Source organism: Girardinichthys multiradiatus, chromosome 1, assembly GCF_021462225.1.
Source record: "Girardinichthys multiradiatus isolate DD_20200921_A chromosome 1, DD_fGirMul_XY1, whole genome shotgun sequence".
Classification (NCBI taxonomy): domain Eukaryota; kingdom Metazoa; phylum Chordata; class Actinopteri; order Cyprinodontiformes; family Goodeidae; genus Girardinichthys; species Girardinichthys multiradiatus.
Genome location: NC_061794.1, coordinates 36,814,062 through 36,832,745, shown reverse-complemented (window position 1 = coordinate 36,832,745; position 18,684 = coordinate 36,814,062). Strand labels below are relative to the sequence as shown.

General features: G+C 38.3%; 3 protein-coding genes across 5 annotated transcripts in view; 1 reads left to right on the top strand and 2 right to left on the bottom strand.

The window, feature by feature from the left end:
* Positions 1-403: 403 nt before the first annotated feature.
* LOC124873410 (PRA1 family protein 3-like) lies at positions 404-5,217 on the top strand. The gene is made up of 3 exons (XM_047374051.1): positions 404-622; positions 1,082-1,299; positions 3,219-5,217. Exons 1-3 carry the CDS (start codon positions 441-443, stop codon positions 3,392-3,394), a joined length of 576 nt encoding a protein of 191 aa, XP_047230007.1. The 5' UTR covers positions 404-440; the 3' UTR covers positions 3,395-5,217.
* A 301-nt stretch (positions 5,218-5,518) lies between these two features.
* Positions 5,519-8,955, bottom strand: lmod3 (leiomodin 3 (fetal)). The gene is made up of 3 exons (XM_047374040.1): positions 8,224-8,955; positions 6,537-8,102; positions 5,519-5,956 (listed from the first exon to the last, which is right to left on the bottom strand). Exons 1-3 carry the CDS (start codon positions 8,509-8,511, stop codon positions 5,909-5,911), a joined length of 1,902 nt encoding a protein of 633 aa, XP_047229996.1. The 5' UTR covers positions 8,512-8,955; the 3' UTR covers positions 5,519-5,908.
* A 2,326-nt stretch (positions 8,956-11,281) lies between these two features.
* frmd4bb (FERM domain containing 4Bb) overlaps positions 11,282-18,684 on the bottom strand; it is a 35,922-nt gene continuing 28,519 nt past the window's right edge. For 2 of the 3 annotated variants that reach the window (XM_047376801.1, XM_047376793.1), the window contains exons 19-24: positions 18,242-18,386; positions 17,866-18,033; positions 16,895-17,679; positions 14,056-14,194; positions 13,728-13,847; positions 11,282-12,040 (exon numbers count right to left, since the gene is read on the bottom strand). In XM_047376801.1, the coding sequence (XP_047232757.1) occupies positions 13,730-13,847; positions 14,056-14,194; positions 16,895-17,679; positions 17,866-18,033; positions 18,242-18,386 (1,355 nt within the window). In that variant the 3' untranslated portion in view covers positions 11,282-12,040; positions 13,728-13,729. The remainder of the gene's footprint in view (positions 12,041-13,727; positions 13,848-14,055; positions 14,195-16,894; positions 17,680-17,865; positions 18,034-18,241; positions 18,387-18,684) is intronic. The other variant, XM_047376810.1, reaches the window with a different exon arrangement.

The window sequence follows — 18,684 nt, the reverse complement described above, 5'->3', positions numbered from 1 at the left end:
TGTTCTGCTGGAAAACATTGGTTCCTGCCATTCATGTTCAGTGCTGTGAAAAAGTATTCGCACCCGAAAATAATAATTCAGTTTTTTGTTTAGTTACACACATTTTTATATGGGGCAAAGAAAACCCGATTGTAATTACCCACTTTTTGGGGGTTAGATATTTTTCTCTTTTTGTCTGAATTGTGATCAGTAATAGATATTTGCATAATGTTAGCATTTCCTTACTTTTCTACGAGATTTCTTGTTTATTGTAGATGTAATGCATACTGCGCATTTTAAAGGACTGGTTGAAACCATCTACTACTCTACTAATCTCGCGAGAGTTGCCTCACGTCACTCCTCTGCGTCAAGAGCGGAGATCAGCTGACTTGTAAAACGTATTACGCAGTCTGTGTTTGTTTGTGTTTTGTTTTTTTTAAACCACACGTTGAGCTGAAGTCATGGCTGCCAAAATGGAGCTTGCTCCTCTCAGACCGTGGAATGACTTCTTCCCCGGAGCGGACCGATTCTCTAAACCAGAGTTCGGAGATTTAACTAAATGGAACAACAGAGTAATCAGCAATTTGATGTACTACCAGACCAATTATTTTGTCGTGGCCTTGGTGGTTTTCCTTATTGTGGGGTAAGTCCTAGCTGCTCTAAAGCTAAAAGCTAGCATCTATCCCACACACGCCCAGCTGGGGTATGCAGCCTATTTTTATGTTGTACAGGAAAATATTTAGACAATGTTTAGCACTAAATGTAAATATGAGACGTAAACCTTTCTGTTTATGTCTCGGTTTCTTTGACCTTTTTAACGTCGTGTACTGATGCTTCATTTTGTAAACGAACCATCCTTACTGGTAGGTGGTCAGTGTTGGTTAAATGTGGCTTTAAAGTATCAGAGCACACATTTTTCTATTAATCTGCTTTGGTCAAACAATGATGTAGTGGAAAGTATGACGCTTCCACCCTTACTTTTACAGCAAAACCGTAAAGTGTAAAATTGTCGCCATGGCCACAAGGTTGTGCTGTTTACAAAAATGAACAGAGAAAGGTCTACTCCCTGGCATATACAATGTTTTATTTTGCATGTTTCCAGGTTCCTGAACCCCTTTGGCATGTTTCTGGGCGGTGCTGTGGTCTCGCTGGTCTTCGCTGGTTCCGTGTGGGCCGGGGAAAACAAGGCTACAATCAAGAACTTTAAGAGGAAGAACCCCACTCTGTTTGTCACCGTCGTCATGGTCACCAGTTACTTTGTGCTGTCGCTGTGTGGAGGTGTCATGGTCTTCGTCTTTGGGATCACTTTTCCTTTGCTGTGTGAGTCTCGCTGTCATATGATCATTTAACGGTTAACTTTCAGAATTAGGAGGAAAAACTTTTCTCCCCATATTAAATGATTCCTTTCAGTTTAGGCGGTGTACAGTTAGGATGTAAAGTCATCTGAGCTTTGTTTTAATCAAGTTGATTCAACAATATTTATTAACAACATTCAGAGAAATTAAATGTTGTAGAAATTGGTCATGGGCCATTTGAAAAGTTAGTTTCAAAGCTGCTACACTTTTTTGACATAATGTTTTGCATGGCGGCTCCATGCTTTAACATGACAATGTTAAAGCATGGAGCAGCAATGTATTCCCCTTCCTCCACATTTTGCTGCACACTGTCAGTCAGCTGGCTAAGACAGAAGGCAACTACACTTTGCCAAGAGAGGTAAATCTGGTTGTTTGGACATATTTTTGGTGGCAAAAAAATACAGACAGTCACAGTGCTTAAAGGAACGCCACCCATAACTAATTGAGGTAACACAGCTTTTAAAATTGCATTTGAAAACCTATGAGGGGCATGTCTTTTAAGCAGCCAATCACAGGGTCGCTACCCATGCATGCAACTAAAAACAGGATAATATTAGCTTGTTTTAACTCCCAGTGGTACTCTATAAAGAGCAGAATTGCAAAATAGTATTTATTCTAGATTTTTACTTAAGTCTATGATTCCAAATAATAAGGAAACAAAAAATACGTGTTTTGTCTCCAATACCCAATATTTTGGTTGCAGTCAGAGGAATAATTGTTGGTTTTCTCTTTTAAATAAAAAGAAATGGACTTCTATGTTTTAAAATTCTGTGTAATTTAGGTGATGCCTTGAAACTGTGGTACATTTACTCAAGATTTTGATACAGTCAGAAGTCCATATAGGCCAGTGTCTTGTACAAAGTTTTTCCTTTTACATCAAGGCAATAACAACAATTATAATCTCATTGTTACACATATTTCCTTTGCTACTACAAGTTCTCCAGCTCTGAAGACAGTGTTGAAAACAATGCTTTTGCAATTGAAAGTAAAATTCAATTTAAAACAACATTTGGAGTTTCCTGGGGAAAAAAAAAAAGTTTTCTTTGTATTTTGCATTTAAAAAGCCAGACTTTAAAGCTTTTGGAAGCTCCTGAAGTGTGTTCATTTTCTGTTGGTTACTTTGCAATCAGGACCTTTGGTAATTTAAATTTTTGTAGACATGAGTTTCAGACATGGTTTGTTTGCTGTTTTTCTTGCTTGTTTTTCTTCTTTTAGTTTATAAGCCTCCTTCAAGCTAGCTGGGTGGCAATGCCCAGAAACAAGTGGGGGAGAGGCATTGCTATACTCTTTTGTTCCATGCAGCCAAAGAAAACTCTTGACACCTTCTGTGGCATCTGATGAAAAGGGCTTTAAACCACAGGAACAATATAATGGAAAAATATTAGCGGTATAAAAACAATAACCTTTTAAAACCTTCCTCTATCCTGGTACATAATTTGCTGTCATGGTTGGGTATAAGGACGTAACAGACAGAAAAGCTCAGCAAGGTGTGCTGCAGACATTTGAGCTTTCTCTCCTGCCTGAGGCATCTAATGGCTGTCAGCTGAGGGATTTAAGCAGAGTTCATCATTAGAGCAAATGTAGCAACTCTATTGCTCTGGCGAACAGTCAAAGCTGTTTGATTACATCCCAGGAGATCCACCCACTGACTCTGTTGATGGGTTGCTAGGGCTTATTGGTTTGGACAAAACTGCATTTACTGGCTGATGTCATGCATTTAGTATTTGCCTGTCATGGAAATAAAAACATATGCCTCTACACCTACCTGCTGCTTTGAATATTGCAATCAGTAGTTTTCTTTCATTGCAAACTATTTACACATGTTGCACTAAAATATATTTGTTTTTTTCCATATAAATGATTTGCTCCTCATTTTTGCTTTAGTGATCCTGATCCATGCATCTCTGAGACTGCGCAACATGAAGAACAGGCTGGAGAACAAGATTGAAGGCGTTGGGCTGAAGAAGACCCCTATGGGCATGCTAATGGATCTTCTCGACCAGCAGGAGGAGAAGATTAACAAGATTCAGGATTTTATTGAGAGTAAACTGAAGGAGTAATGCTCAAGCCACCCGAGTGCCAAAGAGAGCAAGTGTAATACAGAAGGGTTTGAAATGGTTTCAGCATTATCCCATGTGTCAACATTTTTACAGCTTGCACATGTAAAATTACGGTTATTTGCATTCCCACTTTTTATCCATTTCAGTTTCAGTTGTCATGTATTTGTGTTAGCTTTCATAAAGTGTACAGATTAACATTTGTGTTAGCAGGACGTTGAGAGTCAATGTGCCCTACCTAAGGTTTGATATTCCAAAGTTCAAACATGTCTCAAATCAACTCATTTTTGCTTTTGATATTTGGTTTGTTGTACATTATGACTATGTATTTCAGCAAAATTATGATGATCTCAGCAAAACAAGTAAATAGATGATAAAAGTTGTTTAAAAAAAAAAACCTTAATCTGTTTACTACCTCAGAATGAGCGCATTTGTCTTTCAAGTCATTTATTTAACCCATATTAAACCAATTACATAAGTCCTCGAAAGTGTACACACCCCTCAAAAAACAACAAAAAAACTGATTTTTTGTAACCTAAGAATTATTCAAAATACATTTTAACCCTTTTCCAGTTTTCATGTAACAAATATCATGCAAAATTCAACTGAAAAACAAAAGTTCAGAGGAAAATATAAGAAAATAAAAGAAACCTGTAATATTATGCTGGCATAAGAGTGCACACCTTTAGCTTAATACTTTCTTGACGTGTCCTTTAATTATATTCTTGGGTACACACCTAATATTAGTCATAGTAAATGTGATTGACCAGAAATAAAGATCAGCTGTCATTTTTGGATTTTTCTGTAATTTGTTCATTTGCAACCTAAAAAGTGATCCAAATTATCTTCTTAAACAAAAGTATAATTTAGCAGAGGAATACAAAAAGAAGTCCACATTATAACATATACCAAAGTATAGTGGAGACAGTCATAAATAACTGCCAAAATAGGGGTTGCAAAACACAATCATTTAAGCTTTGGACCCAGCTGAATAACCCATAGCCTTGTGGGAGAATATATGGTATGAGGAAACTAGCCTTCTGCTCGTGGTCTAACTGTTCAAATCAAAAACTCTGGTATCTTAACTGGAGTGTGTACACTTTTAAAAGCCACAGATTATACCCAATGCCCACTTAAATGCTGGTTGAATGGTAATCTTGTTTCTAGGAGCTGCATAAATACTGATCTGATACCAGTTTGTTGCTTTGTTAAATATGCTTTTATTGCCTGACCATTAATACAGCGGTGTTTTTATCTTTTAAAAGTTTATGTGTACAGCTCCTGGCCAAACTGTCTGGCCTTAGTATATACCCTCTAATTACAGCTATGCAATACTGAAAAACGAATGGCCAATGCATCTTTATTGTATGCATATAAAGTCAGCATATATATAAGCCTGTTTATTCCAGTGTAACTTTTCTTAATAACTGCAGGCAGAAATCTTAAAATGGCAGCAAGGCCTGAGTGAACACGTTATGACAGACGCCTTGTTCCTTTTTCACTATTAGGTCAAATTAAACCTTTCATCTGTAACATGTATTTATTATATGCTGCTTATACTGACAATTTGATTTTTTTGCTGTTTACAAATGCACAATGACTGAATGCTATGCATGCTAAGTTTACAGATGTTCCATAGGAGAGATTTGGATGTGTTATAGATGCTACATACACACAATGTAAAAATTCTAATCAACTTTTTCATTGTTTTAAAAAAAGTAATGAAATTTATTGGCACCTGAAAATGAGACATGTTTGTCTTCTGTAAATTTAATTTGCACAGTCATGATATGAATACAGAGATTAATAAACAGATTTTGTTCTTGCTTGTTACATTTTCTGTATATTAAAGAAAATCAATTATTAAAATAAACAAGGATCTCGTTAACATAATCATTTAAAGGTTTACTGCTTAAAAGAAATGAGCTCTTTAAGTTTTACAGCTAAAACTGATCTTTTATATTTTAAGATACCTACAGTCAACATCAGAAAGTTAAACTATTGCAAAAGTAGTTTAATCTCTAAGAAAATAAAGATTTTCCCTTGGGGATGGACATAGGTAACCATGAATAGTACTTATATTCACTGCTAATACATTTTAACAAAGACAAAAAAAACCTCTTCAGCTGAATTTATGTCAAATGTATTATGTTTCTGACAATGAAAGAAAGGCATTTCACAGATCATTTATTGCCACAAAAAGCGATTAACCTTTTTGTGTATGGCAGTAGGCAATCCTTACAGTAAACATCTATCATTACTTTTAAGAAAGAATACTTTATAAGGGTATATAAATTCAATAGGCCTTGTTTTGTGTCTTTAAACATTTCATGGTTTTCATTATGAGTTATAAGAACTAAAGCATTTAAGTGAGTTTGTGAAACCAAAGCAAGCGTATTTTCTTGTGCTGTGATAATATACAATAGTTCACTCTTTAGGGCTGTGCATTTAGTGTGACCAACATGAAGTATCAGCAAGATAAACATACTCTACATTGAGAACATAGCTGAAGTTGAGTCAGATGAGACTCGTTTCACTTGATTCCAGGACTTTTGGGAGTGGCACCTGCAAGCAACAACACAAGAAAATAACAAAATTTTCACATGATTTTTTGTAACTGTCCAATTTTTATATGAAGGGATAGTCTAGATTTCCTGAATAAAGGTTTTGTGAGGTTAGAACCAGTAGAATTTCACATTCCTGTAGACAAATGTCATATCAACCCAAGTTTGAAGAAAGTATTTTATTTTTTTAACAACTGCTCCTATTTTTCTATTTTCCATAAATAATTTTTTGCTCATGTACAGACCATTTCCTCATCAGATTAGCTGTTAGCTTTCCACTGCTCTGAAATTTTCTACACTTTTCTACGAACGCACTATGTTTCTTCAGGTAAGGAAACATCAGTACCATAGATATTAACTTCACAGAACCTCACAATAAATAATTTAAACTGGCTCTTCAGTAATTAGATGCTGGATCTGATTATCTTGTTAATTGCCTTGAGATGACATTTGTTAACTATGTTGTCACTATGCAAATAAACTGAATTGACAAACTTTAAAATCTACTTTGACATTGAACTATCAGTATGACATGCTCTTTTGCTTAACTTTCTCTAAAGTAATACTTCTCAAATACTCACAGATTTGAGATATGCCACATTGCTCTTTTTGATCTCACTTAGAAGCTGATCACGAGGCGTGAGATCAACCTTTGGAGGTAATCGTCGGCGAGGGATGGGTTTCAAAGTCTTTATCACATCATTCAGGTTGGTCTTTTCATCCTCCGTCTCTCCAGCTCCTCTACCTGTTACTTTGGGAGTCTTTCTCAGTTGGAAACTTGGTTTCTCCAATCTCCTGTCTTCTCTTGGGTCCAGGTCCAGGAAGGGATCACGTTTCTTGGGAGTTCTCTTTAACTGAATGTCTTTTAGCGGGTTTGATGGTTCTGCATTTGGTTTTTTGGGAATGCTGTTGCGTTTTAGATTCTTCTGTGGCTCTGGCTGCTCACTCTCATACTGTGTTTGGGCTACGCTGTTCTGTTCTGGCGTAGGTGGGACAAGTCCGTGTTGCTGTAGGAGCTCAAGTGGTGGTACGTATCCCAACATCTGAAGTAAACCAGGGGGCAGATTAAGACTGTTCTCGTACATTTGCATCATTTCTCTCTCCTCCTTGACCTGCTGCTGCCTCTGCTCCTCCTTTCTCAGCTGCCTCTGACGGTCAAGATTCCTGGTTAAGATGTTGGTCACCACCATCCTGGGCCCCGGCTGCTCAAAGTGGTAGCCTATCTTCAGGAGGGTGTTGTTTGCCTTGAGCAGACGAGAGATCTCCATCTCTGCATGGTGACCCAACATGTGCCTCTGGTTGTGAAAGCGAAGCTCTGTGAGAGTCTCATTGAACTGGAGGCAGCGGATAATGGCGACGATACCCTTTCCAGTTACAAAGTTGGACTCAATATTTAAAGTCGTAATGCTGCGATTTTCTCTTAACATGTTAGCCAGGTTGAATGCAATATTTTCATCAGCACCTGTGTTTGCTATGCTGAACGTTTTGATGTGTTTATTTTTTTTCAGGGCATTCACGTAGTCCAAGAGCATTTCCTTGGGAATGTTTTCTATGTTGTTGAGGTTGACTTCTGTGATAGATGGATTGTTGTTACGGATTTTGTCAAGAGTTGACTCCAAGTTTGTCTCATTTCCTGAAGGTCTTGATGTCATTTTGATATTATTTAAAGCTAACTTTGGGATTTTTAACTTGTTCACTTTTATCTGTTCTTTTTTTGGGAAGTTATCATTGGCTTCACTTGTATCTGATTCTTCTGGAGTCTCCAGGTGAACGAAACAATCTTCATTTGCATTTTTCTTTATATCTTCATTGTTTACTGAGGTCACTTTGGAGTCTGGAACAGATTGGCTATTTCCAGTTGGTATTTCTATGTTATTGGGGGGCTGTAGTTGTTTATCTGTGCTCTCAGCTTTGAGTGTCAAAGCTACTTTCTCAGAGGTTTCATTTTTATCATCAGTCACTTTGTCCATTTCAACCTCCCCTTCATCTTCTTCAATTATTTCCTCAATTATCTCTATAATTTCCACTCCATCTGGGTAGTCAGCAGTGTCTTCCTCAATGATTTCTTCTATCACTTCATACACCTCATATTTGACATCTGAATGTTCTTCTCTTTCTTTTTTTCCATCTTCTGCTTGTAAGATTTTCTAAAAGTAATAAATCAGGACATTAAGATTGGAGCTGCAGTGTTTTCACCCCTCATTGACTTACATTTTACAACGTGGGCTAAAGTAGCTTGCATAAACCTCTGAGAGTTTGAGCTCTTACCTCACTAGGCAGCAGCGTAGCAGGCACCCTTTCTTCTTCAAGCATACGTTTTGACTCTTTCTCCCAGTAGAGATAATCAACCAAAGACCTGTGGTCAAAAGTTCCTGTCGGAGGTTTCTCCGTCTGGTCTTTTTGTCTCTGTCCCACTGGTACATTTTCATCTGGGGCAATGATAATGTCCATCTCACTCTGGAGCTCTTTGAGCTCCTCAGGCGAAAGCATTGCCAGGATTTCATCTTCATCAATGTCCTCCTCATTAAGATCCTCACAGTCTCTGTTGTCAGACATACCTTCAACGTGTTGTTTCTTTCCTTAGCTGATTGTGAGAGGACAGATAATTTCTATTCTTTCCAGAGTTGAGAACAGAGGGAAGCCTCTGACTTTAGCTTCAGCCTGAGATGCGTTGCCTTGTGTTGTCTAAATTTAAATGCTGTGAACTGTGTGGAAGATATTTAAAGTTCTACCCAGCTGGCTCGGTCATCAGGATCTTTTGGGATGACAGCTGCTTCAAGTAAAAGGAAAGAGGAGAACTGACAGCAGCAGATGGTCCATTTACACAGGCTGAATTGGATGGCACTGGGAAAAGACTCCACAGCAAACAAGCCATCCTGGACCGCTCTTAAATACATAACCTTTGGGGTGCTATGTAATAAATTATAAACTAGAGAAGATTGTTTGTTGTTTGCTTTTTCTCTCATTTTATTTAGTTTGTAGCTCAAAGCAAACTGTGATTTTTTCCCCCAGATTTGTATTATTATTCTTTCCTTAAATTTAAAACTAATAAAAATGAAAAATGAAAACATGGTCAAGAAAACATTACATTTTTCTTTTATTGCCAGAAAAGAAGTGAAATGTTGTTTGCGAAAACAACCTGTGGGTTTTAGCTTTGTTTCCATCAGGAGAAGAGCATTTCTTAGGGCCTTTGTATTTCTATAAAAGTATCAACCAGGATATAAGGTTTTATTTAGTGGCACAGCAAAACACATTTGAGTCATTGGCTAAGATAAGCTTCGGTAGGTTTCAGAGGACCTGGAAGGCTCACTGTGTCTAAGCCAGTCTATTTTCCTTTTCTAGTTATCATCCAGAAATAAAAGACTCTTGGAAAACTCCACTGTATTTGACTGCATTTTCACAATACAAAGAAAAATGGATTCATCATACAGTAAAAATTATCTTCTGGTTTTTCTGCTTCAAATTCCGAATCAGTTTAGTTCTGAGAATGCATCAATATTAAAAACATTTCCAGCACATGGAAGAGAATAACTTAAAATTATTACAAAGTATTAATAGTACAGTAGATGTTGATTGCCTGATTTGAAACCAACTCATTGTTGGGATCATTTAGCAGTGAGGTATGAACTATGGAATAGTCAGTTTATCAGAAGTGGTGGAAAAATGTTTTTTCTCCAGACACAATCTCATGCAATGTAGAAATCTGGCTCCTGGGGACTATTAGTACTATTTACAGCCACTACAGTTTGGGCATTAGTTCTGTAGGAAAAATTGCCAGAGATTGTAACTCCTGTGACCAAATCAGGCTGCAACTCAATAGAAAAATGTCCAAAAATATTTGATGCAATGAAAAATAGCAGATCACATTTACTCCTACATTTACAACCTACTGCAGGTTAGGCATTAGGTTAGGTTTACAGAGATAACTGAAAGCGAACTTTGCCGAAACTGATGTTTGTGATGCCGGCCATCTTTGGTGATAATGATCTTTGCAACGAGCTTCAAAATATCCTCAGTCTTCAGACACTTCCTTCTCTTCACATTTTTAAGAACTGTCTTAAAATGGCACTGAAGGAAGCATGTAATTGTTTTATATAGTCATTAATTGGTGATATATTATGTTGAATCTTAGTCTGTATTATTTTAAATATTTAACCTGTGTCTTTTTGATTTCGTTTGAACTGCTATAATTGCTTTGTATTTTGTCTTTTCTCCATTTTCTTTTTTTTTTGGATTAAGTTTTTACTTGAAACTATTTTAAAGTTTATTTTTGCTGCCATCTTGACTTAGACTCTTTGGAAGAAGAAATGTTGTATCCCAATAGGACTATTCTGGCTAAATAAAGGCTCAATTATTATTATAGAGGCAAACTGGTAAATAGCTCTCTGCAATCAGGACAGTGAAAAATAGTCCTACAGTAGCAGCGATTTAAAAGATACAGATAAGTTTAAAGTTAAACTGGTTAGCACCCTGAATGGGATGCTGTCATGCATGTGTGAGCCTCGAAATTTCAAAGTTTTTGTTGTTTTGTTCCATGTACTAAAACTCACTCATTTGTGTTTTTAACAGACTCATTGTGTATGGAAGATTAGAACCAACCCGGATTGCCAACTGCTGATGAGACAGTTACAATGCAGTGTGCTTGGAGATGAAGGCTATGCAATGGATCTGTTTGCCAGTCTTGGTTTAGAGCATAAAATAAGTATAACCCTGCTGCCCATTTCCTGCTTATGTTCATCCCTTGGATAACAAGAATGGGGTGTTACAACTGCAAGTGCAGAGGCAGCATGCACACCAAAAACTAAAACAATGGTGTCTGTTGGTTTATGATCAGCGTTGTTTTTAATCCAACTGGTTGTGCTAACATGGTGGTTGCTACCAATTTTTCTTTCAGACAATGAAACAGTTGCTTTGCTGCACGATTGTCTTGGTTAAAGCTCCGCAATAATCTACAACCTTTGCAAGCTAACAATCTGGCAGTTGTGGCAGTGATGTTCAGGCTTGCTAGCTGAGGACAGCTAGCAATGTGATGAAAAAAATCAGCTTTAAAAATTCAATAAAAAAAATTATTGGACTAAACTGAAAAATATATATAATTATCCAAAATCATTGGAATTTTAGAAATATGTTCATGTCTTATGCCTTTGTATATTTTATTGGTATAAAAAAAATACGTATAACTTAATCTTTAATGCCATCGTGTTCTTAGCCAGTAGCAATTGTTCCAAAATGTACAATTATTCCTTAAGGACTTGATGACTCAATAACAGTGACCAAACCTGTTCTTTACCAGCAGCTCTTGTCCTTTCAAAAAGTGGTCACACCCTTCTATGTGTCACATTTTTTTTTTTTATTCACCTCCAAATGAAAAATATTTTATGACAATATCTAACAACACACTACACACTCACTGTACAAAACCGTGATAAAACGAACATGAGAAAATTTTTTTATCGCAGTGTTTTTTTAACCAAAAAGAAGAATTTCCTCACCATGCATTTTAAACACTTACTGCACCAACATGATAAATGGCTCTATAAACAATACTGAAATTATACATTCTACTTCAACATGTAAAAAATGCAAATTCTTGATAGACAAAGTCTAGTCTGATGATAAAATGAGTTCTTGTCAGGTCACAACATATTCTAGCTTTGTTTTTTTAGATGAGAACATCATGAGATGAAGATGAGGATTGTTTTTATTCTATAAACTACTGTTTTGTATAAGGCAGTAGCTAGTTCTTGTTAAAATACGTGTTGCTGTTTTTGTCAGTAATACACATTTAAGTTTTAATCCAATGTAATTGTGACACATTCTCATCTTCCTGTACAATTCATCCAATCCAAGGCACATGGGAAAGCCATTCAAGAGTGTCATCACTGTGTTCAGAGCTGTCTTTAAGTTGAGGTCAGTGTGCACCTTTCTGCACAAAATGTTAAGAACTGACTGCATTGGTGGCAACAAACAAGTCTCTTTTCAGCTCCATTCCCTCCATGTGCTGCTGGCAATGGTTGGTTTGTGCCCAAGGGTTAATTTTGGTCCTCTTCAGTGGATGCCCATGTAGCTCCCATCAAGGTGAAATCTGTGCATGCAGTAACAAAAGAAAATGTCAAAACTACTGTTGTTCTAATATTTGAAGACAAGAAATACACAGAGGGCATTTGGGAGAAAACTTAGAGATGGATGTGGAAATAAAATTCACAAAAAAATCAATTTAGTGGAAGTGTGTAACATTACTAGAACATCATAGAGTAAGGAGAAATTACAGTTTTGTTCAGACTAAAATATGCCAACTGCTGAGTTGAAATTGCCATTTAATACCAGGAATTTAGGCCAGGTAACTCTGAAGGGAACGTGACTTTGGAGCATGTTTGATTTGTCTCGGAGGATGGGAACTTGGATCTGGGAAGGAGGTCACACCCCACTTTAGTGCATTTAAGCTGCAAGTCTAAACAAAACCAGAGGATTTGCTTTATGTTGTGATTAGTCACTATTTGCAAAATAAGCACAATATATTCCTCTCCATTTTATGCATTCAAAAACTAAAAAAGCATGTTTAAAGAGGGATTGTACAGTACTAGGATTGTTACATGATCTTGTGCAAAAAAGGTTTCACAATATAGAAACACCACTATATATATTTTTTTAAAGTGATGTCTGATATGTGAAAAGCTATGTCTCTCTCAGCATGGGACTTGAAGTAAGTGTTATAAGTGCTTTAAGTCTGATGTCCTGTCCTATATTTGACACTTTCAAGCAAGACAGTCAATAGCTCCAGAGTTCCCCAGTTCTGTTAAAATATTTGACTGGTTAACAAAACGCTGTTACAACTGAAGAAGCACTGTGCTGAAGAAGACTCCCTCACTTTCATTTGTGTGGCAGCAATTTGGTTAATGAAAAGAAACAATGGCAGAAATAAATGATTTGTATGCATTGGGATAATACTGCAACTTGTTAACTAGTCAGTCAGTCAGTCATTTTCTACCGCTTATTCCATAGTGGGTCACGGGGGAGCTGGTGCCTATTTCCAGCAGTCTATGGGCGAGAGGCGGGGTACACCCTGGACAGGTCGCCAGTCCATCGCAGGGCAACTTGTTAACTATTAGCCACAAATAACATTAAACTTGGCAAGTGCTTTCGAGCTTCCTATCAGGGCTAAACTTAAGGACTATTTCACCATTTGTAATGAGCCTAGAGTGTTTAAAAAAACATATTTTCTGTACTATTTTGGCATTAGGAACATCTTAGAATAAGAAAAACATAAACCCTGCTACATATTGACAAGTCAAACCTACACTAGAATAATTTAGATGGATCACAGATTCTAACCAAAAAGCAACAGATCTACTAACAGACTTGACAACTAAGGTTTCAAATCCAGTTTTATTACATTCAATGCATCCAGCTTATGCTGAAAGGAAGAAAGGTCACTAAACACAAAACATTGAATGAGAGGTCAATTCAAACATAGTGAACATAGTAGGTAGACGAATGTATTCAACTGCTGAGCAATTGAGCTAACAATACTGTTGTAAGTTTTTAATCTTTAAATTTGAAAGTTTTTGCCTGGTCATCTGATGAATGATAACTTAATTATGGAAGTAAATTTATGGAGAAAACTACAATTAAGGGCTTAATGGAAAAAAAAACAAAAAACAAATACAGCACACCGTGATATGGAGATATGATTTCAACAAGTGGCAGGACACGTGAATGGCAGTATGACGTCAAAATGGAGATGACTACCAACATGACATAATCTGTCTCACCCTTAAGTGATAGATTGGTTGTCTGATGGTTCATCTGCACTAGAGGCCTCAGCACCAACCACATCTACTGACTCAGATTGTTTAGGTCTTGTTTCAGACTCTTTGTTCTCAGGAGAAAATCTTCACATTTGAGCATTAATAATAAGTCCAGGAGTAAAAGAAGGCAGGAAAAGAAACAGAAAGCCAACCATGTGAGAACAATTCCTCAGAATAACTGAAGCTTAAACCAGCAGAATACAATCAGAAACATAATATCCCATACTATAAACAATTTTCAGCCATCGCCTGACTCATTTGTGCTCACATCCACACAAAGTGCAGCACTCACCTGTTGTGTGAGGGACTGCGGTTGTAAAGAGATGCTTGAGCTCCAGTGGTAGAATATTGGGATACGTCAGGTGTATCAAACTCTGTCAGGCCGACGGCCAGCTGGTTGCGCCAGTTTCCTGTGCTCTCACCTGAGGAAACTAAAAAACAGGTAGAAAGCAAAAACAGTTTTATGTGCTAGACCTTCTAAGGGCAAAAATTGCTTTCAATGCTGCTCTTTTTTACATGATTTATATTTAATTTATATCACTAGTAGAAGGTTCATGAAAAGAGCTTTACAACAACTCCTAGAATTGAGATACATCTTTTGAAATGAAAACACACTTTTTTCTTTGTGTTTCAAAATACTCTGCAATTTTAAAAAGCCCAAATTTACTCAAAATACTCACAAATCAAAGTCAGATTATTTGTCTCATCCAAAGACTTATTTATGACTACAGGTCCTTCTCAAAATATTAGCATATTGTGATAAAGTTCATTATTTTCTATAATGTCGTGATGAAAATTTAACATTCATATATTTTAGATTCATTGCACACTAACTAAAATATTTCAGGTCTTTTATTGTCTTAATACAGATGATTGTGGCATACAGCTCATGAAAACCCAAAATTCCTATCTCACAAAATTAGCATATCATTAAAAGGGTCTCTAAACGAGCTATGAACCTAATCATCTGAATCAACGAGTTAACTCTAAACACCTGCAAAAGATTCCTGAGGCCTTTAAAACTCCCAGCCTGGTTCATCACTCAAAACCCCAATCATGGGTAAGACTGCCGACCTGACTGCTGTCCAGAAGGCCACTATTGACACCCTCAAGCAAGAGGGTAAGACACAGAAAGAAATTTCTGAACGAATAGGCTGTTCCCAGAGTGCTGTATCAAGGCACTTCAGTGGGAAGTCTGTGGGAAGGAAAAAGTGTGGCAGAAAACGCTGCACAACGAGAAGAGGTGACCGGACCCTGAGGAAGATTGTGGAGAAGGGCCGATTCCAGACCTTGGGGGACCTGCGGAAGCAGTGGACTGAGTCTGAAGTAGAAACATCCAGAGCCACCGTGCACAGGCGTGTGCAGGAAATGGGCTACAGGTGCCGCATTCCCCAGGTCAAGTCACTTTTGAACCAGAAACAGCGACAGAAGCGCCTGACCTGGGCTACAAAGAAGCAGCACTGGACTGTTGCTCAGTGGTCCAAAGTACCTTTTTCGGATGAAAGCAAATTCTGCATGTCATTCGGAAATCAAGGTGCCAGAGTCTGGAGGAAGACTGGGGAGAAGGAAATGCCAAAATGCCAGAAGTCCAGTGTCAAGTACCCACAGTCAGTGATGGTGTGGGGTGCCGTGTCAGCTGCTGGTGTTGGTCCACTGTGTTTTATCAAGGGCAGGGTCAATGCAGCTAGCTATCAGGAGATTTTGGAGCACTTCATGCTTCCATCTGATGAAAAGCTTTATGGAGATGAAGATTTCATTTTTCAGCACGACCTGGCACCTGCTCACAGTGCCAAAACCACTGGTAAATGGTTTACTGACCATGGTATCACTGTGCTCAATTGGTTGGACTAATTATAGGTTGCATGGTGGCACAGTTGGTAGCACTGTTGCCTTGCAGCTAGAAGGTCCTGGGCTCGACTCCCGGCCGGGGGTCTTTCTGCATGGAGTTTGGATGTTCTCCCCATGCATGCGTGGGTTCTCACCAGGTACTCCAGCTTCTTCCCACAGCCCAAAAACATAACTGTTAGGTTAATTGGTTTCTCTAAATTGCCCTTTGGTGTCAATGGGTGTGTGCATGGTTGTCTGTCTGTGTTCCACTGCGATGGACTGGTGACCTGTCCAGGGTATACCCTGCCTCCCACCCATAAACTGCTGGAGATAGGCACCAGCTTCCCTGTGACCCACTATGGAAGAAGTGGTAGAAAATGACTGACAAAAGACTGACAAATTGAAATAATTATTTGCATTTTTAAGGGCATAGCCAGTCTCTGGTACTGTTATTCTGTGGATCAGAGACTGAAATGTAAACCGCAAGGTACTAAAGATGTCTTCAAAAACAGACTAAGTAATGTTAATCTGAAAATGCATCAGAGAATCTACTGTATCATGGTGCTTGAGGAAGATGTAAGACCATGTGAATAAAAATATTAAAGCTAAGGCACAACGGGTTTCTGCAACGTGACAAAGACCCAAAACACACTGGTAAATTCACCAAGGACTGGCTGAGAATTAACAAATGGAAAGTCCTGGGCCAAGTCAAAGCTTGTATCTTAATCTCCTTCATAAACTGTAGGGTGGCTTGACATGGCCAGTGCATGCAAGAAACCTCTTAAGCATCTTACAGCCTAAAGTGAGAAGTGGGCAAGAAAAATATCAGAGACTAGAAGACGACTAAAAGAAGTGTCTTACTTAAGTTATATCAGCCAAAGGGGGTAGAACTACCCAACAGGGAGCATGATGTCCCTAATAGAATTTTTGGGAAATATCTTTTGTTTAATAAGGAAGCCAGGATTAACGTTTTGTGTTTACATGTAATTAAATCACTTTCTTTTCCAGAGATAAATGAAAAAATGTTGATTGTCAATATATGGGGATTGTTTTACTCTAGAATAAGGAGAGAGATATTTTCTAGAATATTTTAAATATTTCTTCATATTCAGAGGTTTGCATACATTTCTTTAGTATTTGGTAGAAACATCTTTAAAATTGCTTGACTCAGATTAAAAACTTGGCTCTTCTTATACAAGCTTCTCCCAACAGCTTGTTCCTGACACAACTGGTGTACCGGATTCAGGTTTTTAGGTCCCCCCGCTCGCACAAAGAAGTGTGCAATGTGAAAAAAAACCTTTTACCTGAGGAGAATGAAGTGGTTCTGCTCGAGTGGCTGAAGGCTGCTGGCATAGTTTGGTAGCCCAGGCTGAGCTGCGAGCCGCTATCAAAGTCGTATCCAACCATCAGCCCTCTCCCGCCCTCACGATGGCCTTTGCTCCGGTGGTACCAGCCCCTCAGATGCTCAGCCACCAAGGCTTTGTGCATGTTTTTAGCCAAGAGCTCATTTCTGGGCCCCTCTCTGCTCCGCGGTGGTCTCACTGTTGCGTAAGGATTCTGTGAAAGACTGTCTGCTCCATCACTGCTGTAGTGCCTGAACCTGTCATGTCCATGATAGCCATTCATCTGATATGAGGGGTTTACATTGTAGTGGCCTTCAACTTCATTCTCATATACGTAAGCACCGTTAGAATAGGGCTCCATGTCCTGACAGGTGTAATTGGCAACATAGTAGGCACTAGGTGCATAGTGTGATGAGGTCTCACATTGATAGTTACAGCCAGAATGATGCTGGACCAAGTTGGGCATGCTTCCGGTGTTACCATACACTTCCACTTTCCTGTGAAGACGGTGCATCGTCAAGGTACGGGAGTCCAGTGTACCGTAGTGAGAGTTGGCTGCACCACAGTAATCCAGACTAGACTGGCTGGTGTAGGAGGAGCAATCTTCTAACACCTCTGTGCTGTTACTGTGATGGGATGGTGACAGGATAAAGACAGGCTTCTCAGAGTCTGTGTCTTTTCTCAGCCGGGGCTGAGACTCCAGACTTCCACTGCGATGTCTGAAGCAATGAGGAGACCCCTCTGACCTGAAGAAAGAACAGCATCTTTAATATGACTTATAAAGAAGAAAATATTTATTGATTCTGCACTAAAAAAATAAAAGTTATGGGAATTTTAGTGAAAGGTCAAGAGTTGAGATAGAAAGAAAGAAAAAAAGTTGGAAGAAGTTATTACTGGGAGGAATGATACATGCACAGCATCAAAGACCAGACCTGAGCTGGCTGCTGCTGTAGGCGTTACGGGTCATAACTGGGGTGGGAGGCATGCTGCGTGGATCTCTGGGAGGTCTAGGTAGTGTTTTATAAGGACTGCTGTTGGTGGAGGAGACCTCTCTTTGATTCTGGTAGGAATGGGGTGCCTCTAGGCCATCAAAACCCAATCTAAAAAGTTGCAGTTTAAAAAAAGAGGGTATGAGGTGTGAGAAAAGGAAAGAGGCTGCAAACATGACACAACAAAGATTCTAACCTCTACCAATGTGTGATATAAAGTCTTGGCTCAACAAACACAAGTCAGCATTTAATAAAGTAAAAACTTGTGAAACTAGTTAAACTTCACTTATATAACTTGAAACATTATATTTTTACCCACCTGCTGTGGCTCTTGTGATTGTTTCCTGCAGGAGATCCCTGTCTCTCCATATCAAATTCTGCTCCAAGTGATCGCAACGGACTGAGCTGAGGGGAACCTTGGACTGACCGTGAGCACGGCCTCTGACCTGCACCGTCAGAGTCATCTATATACACACAGAAAAACGTTATGATTTTAACATCAATACAAGGTTTCCACTCTAAAAAAAAAGTCTAAAAAAAGTATGTAATTTGATTTAAGTATTTTCCAGGTCTAGATAAGCATGGAAAAAGAAAACAAAGTATGTGAACATTAATGTATTTCCAGATTCTACTATTATTGTCCCATTTATTCCCACTTTTATGACACATGGTCAAAACATTCCTTCCATCCATCCATTCGTCCATCTATATTTAAAGCATGATCACTGCAGAAAAATCTGCCATACTTTTACGAGAAAGAAC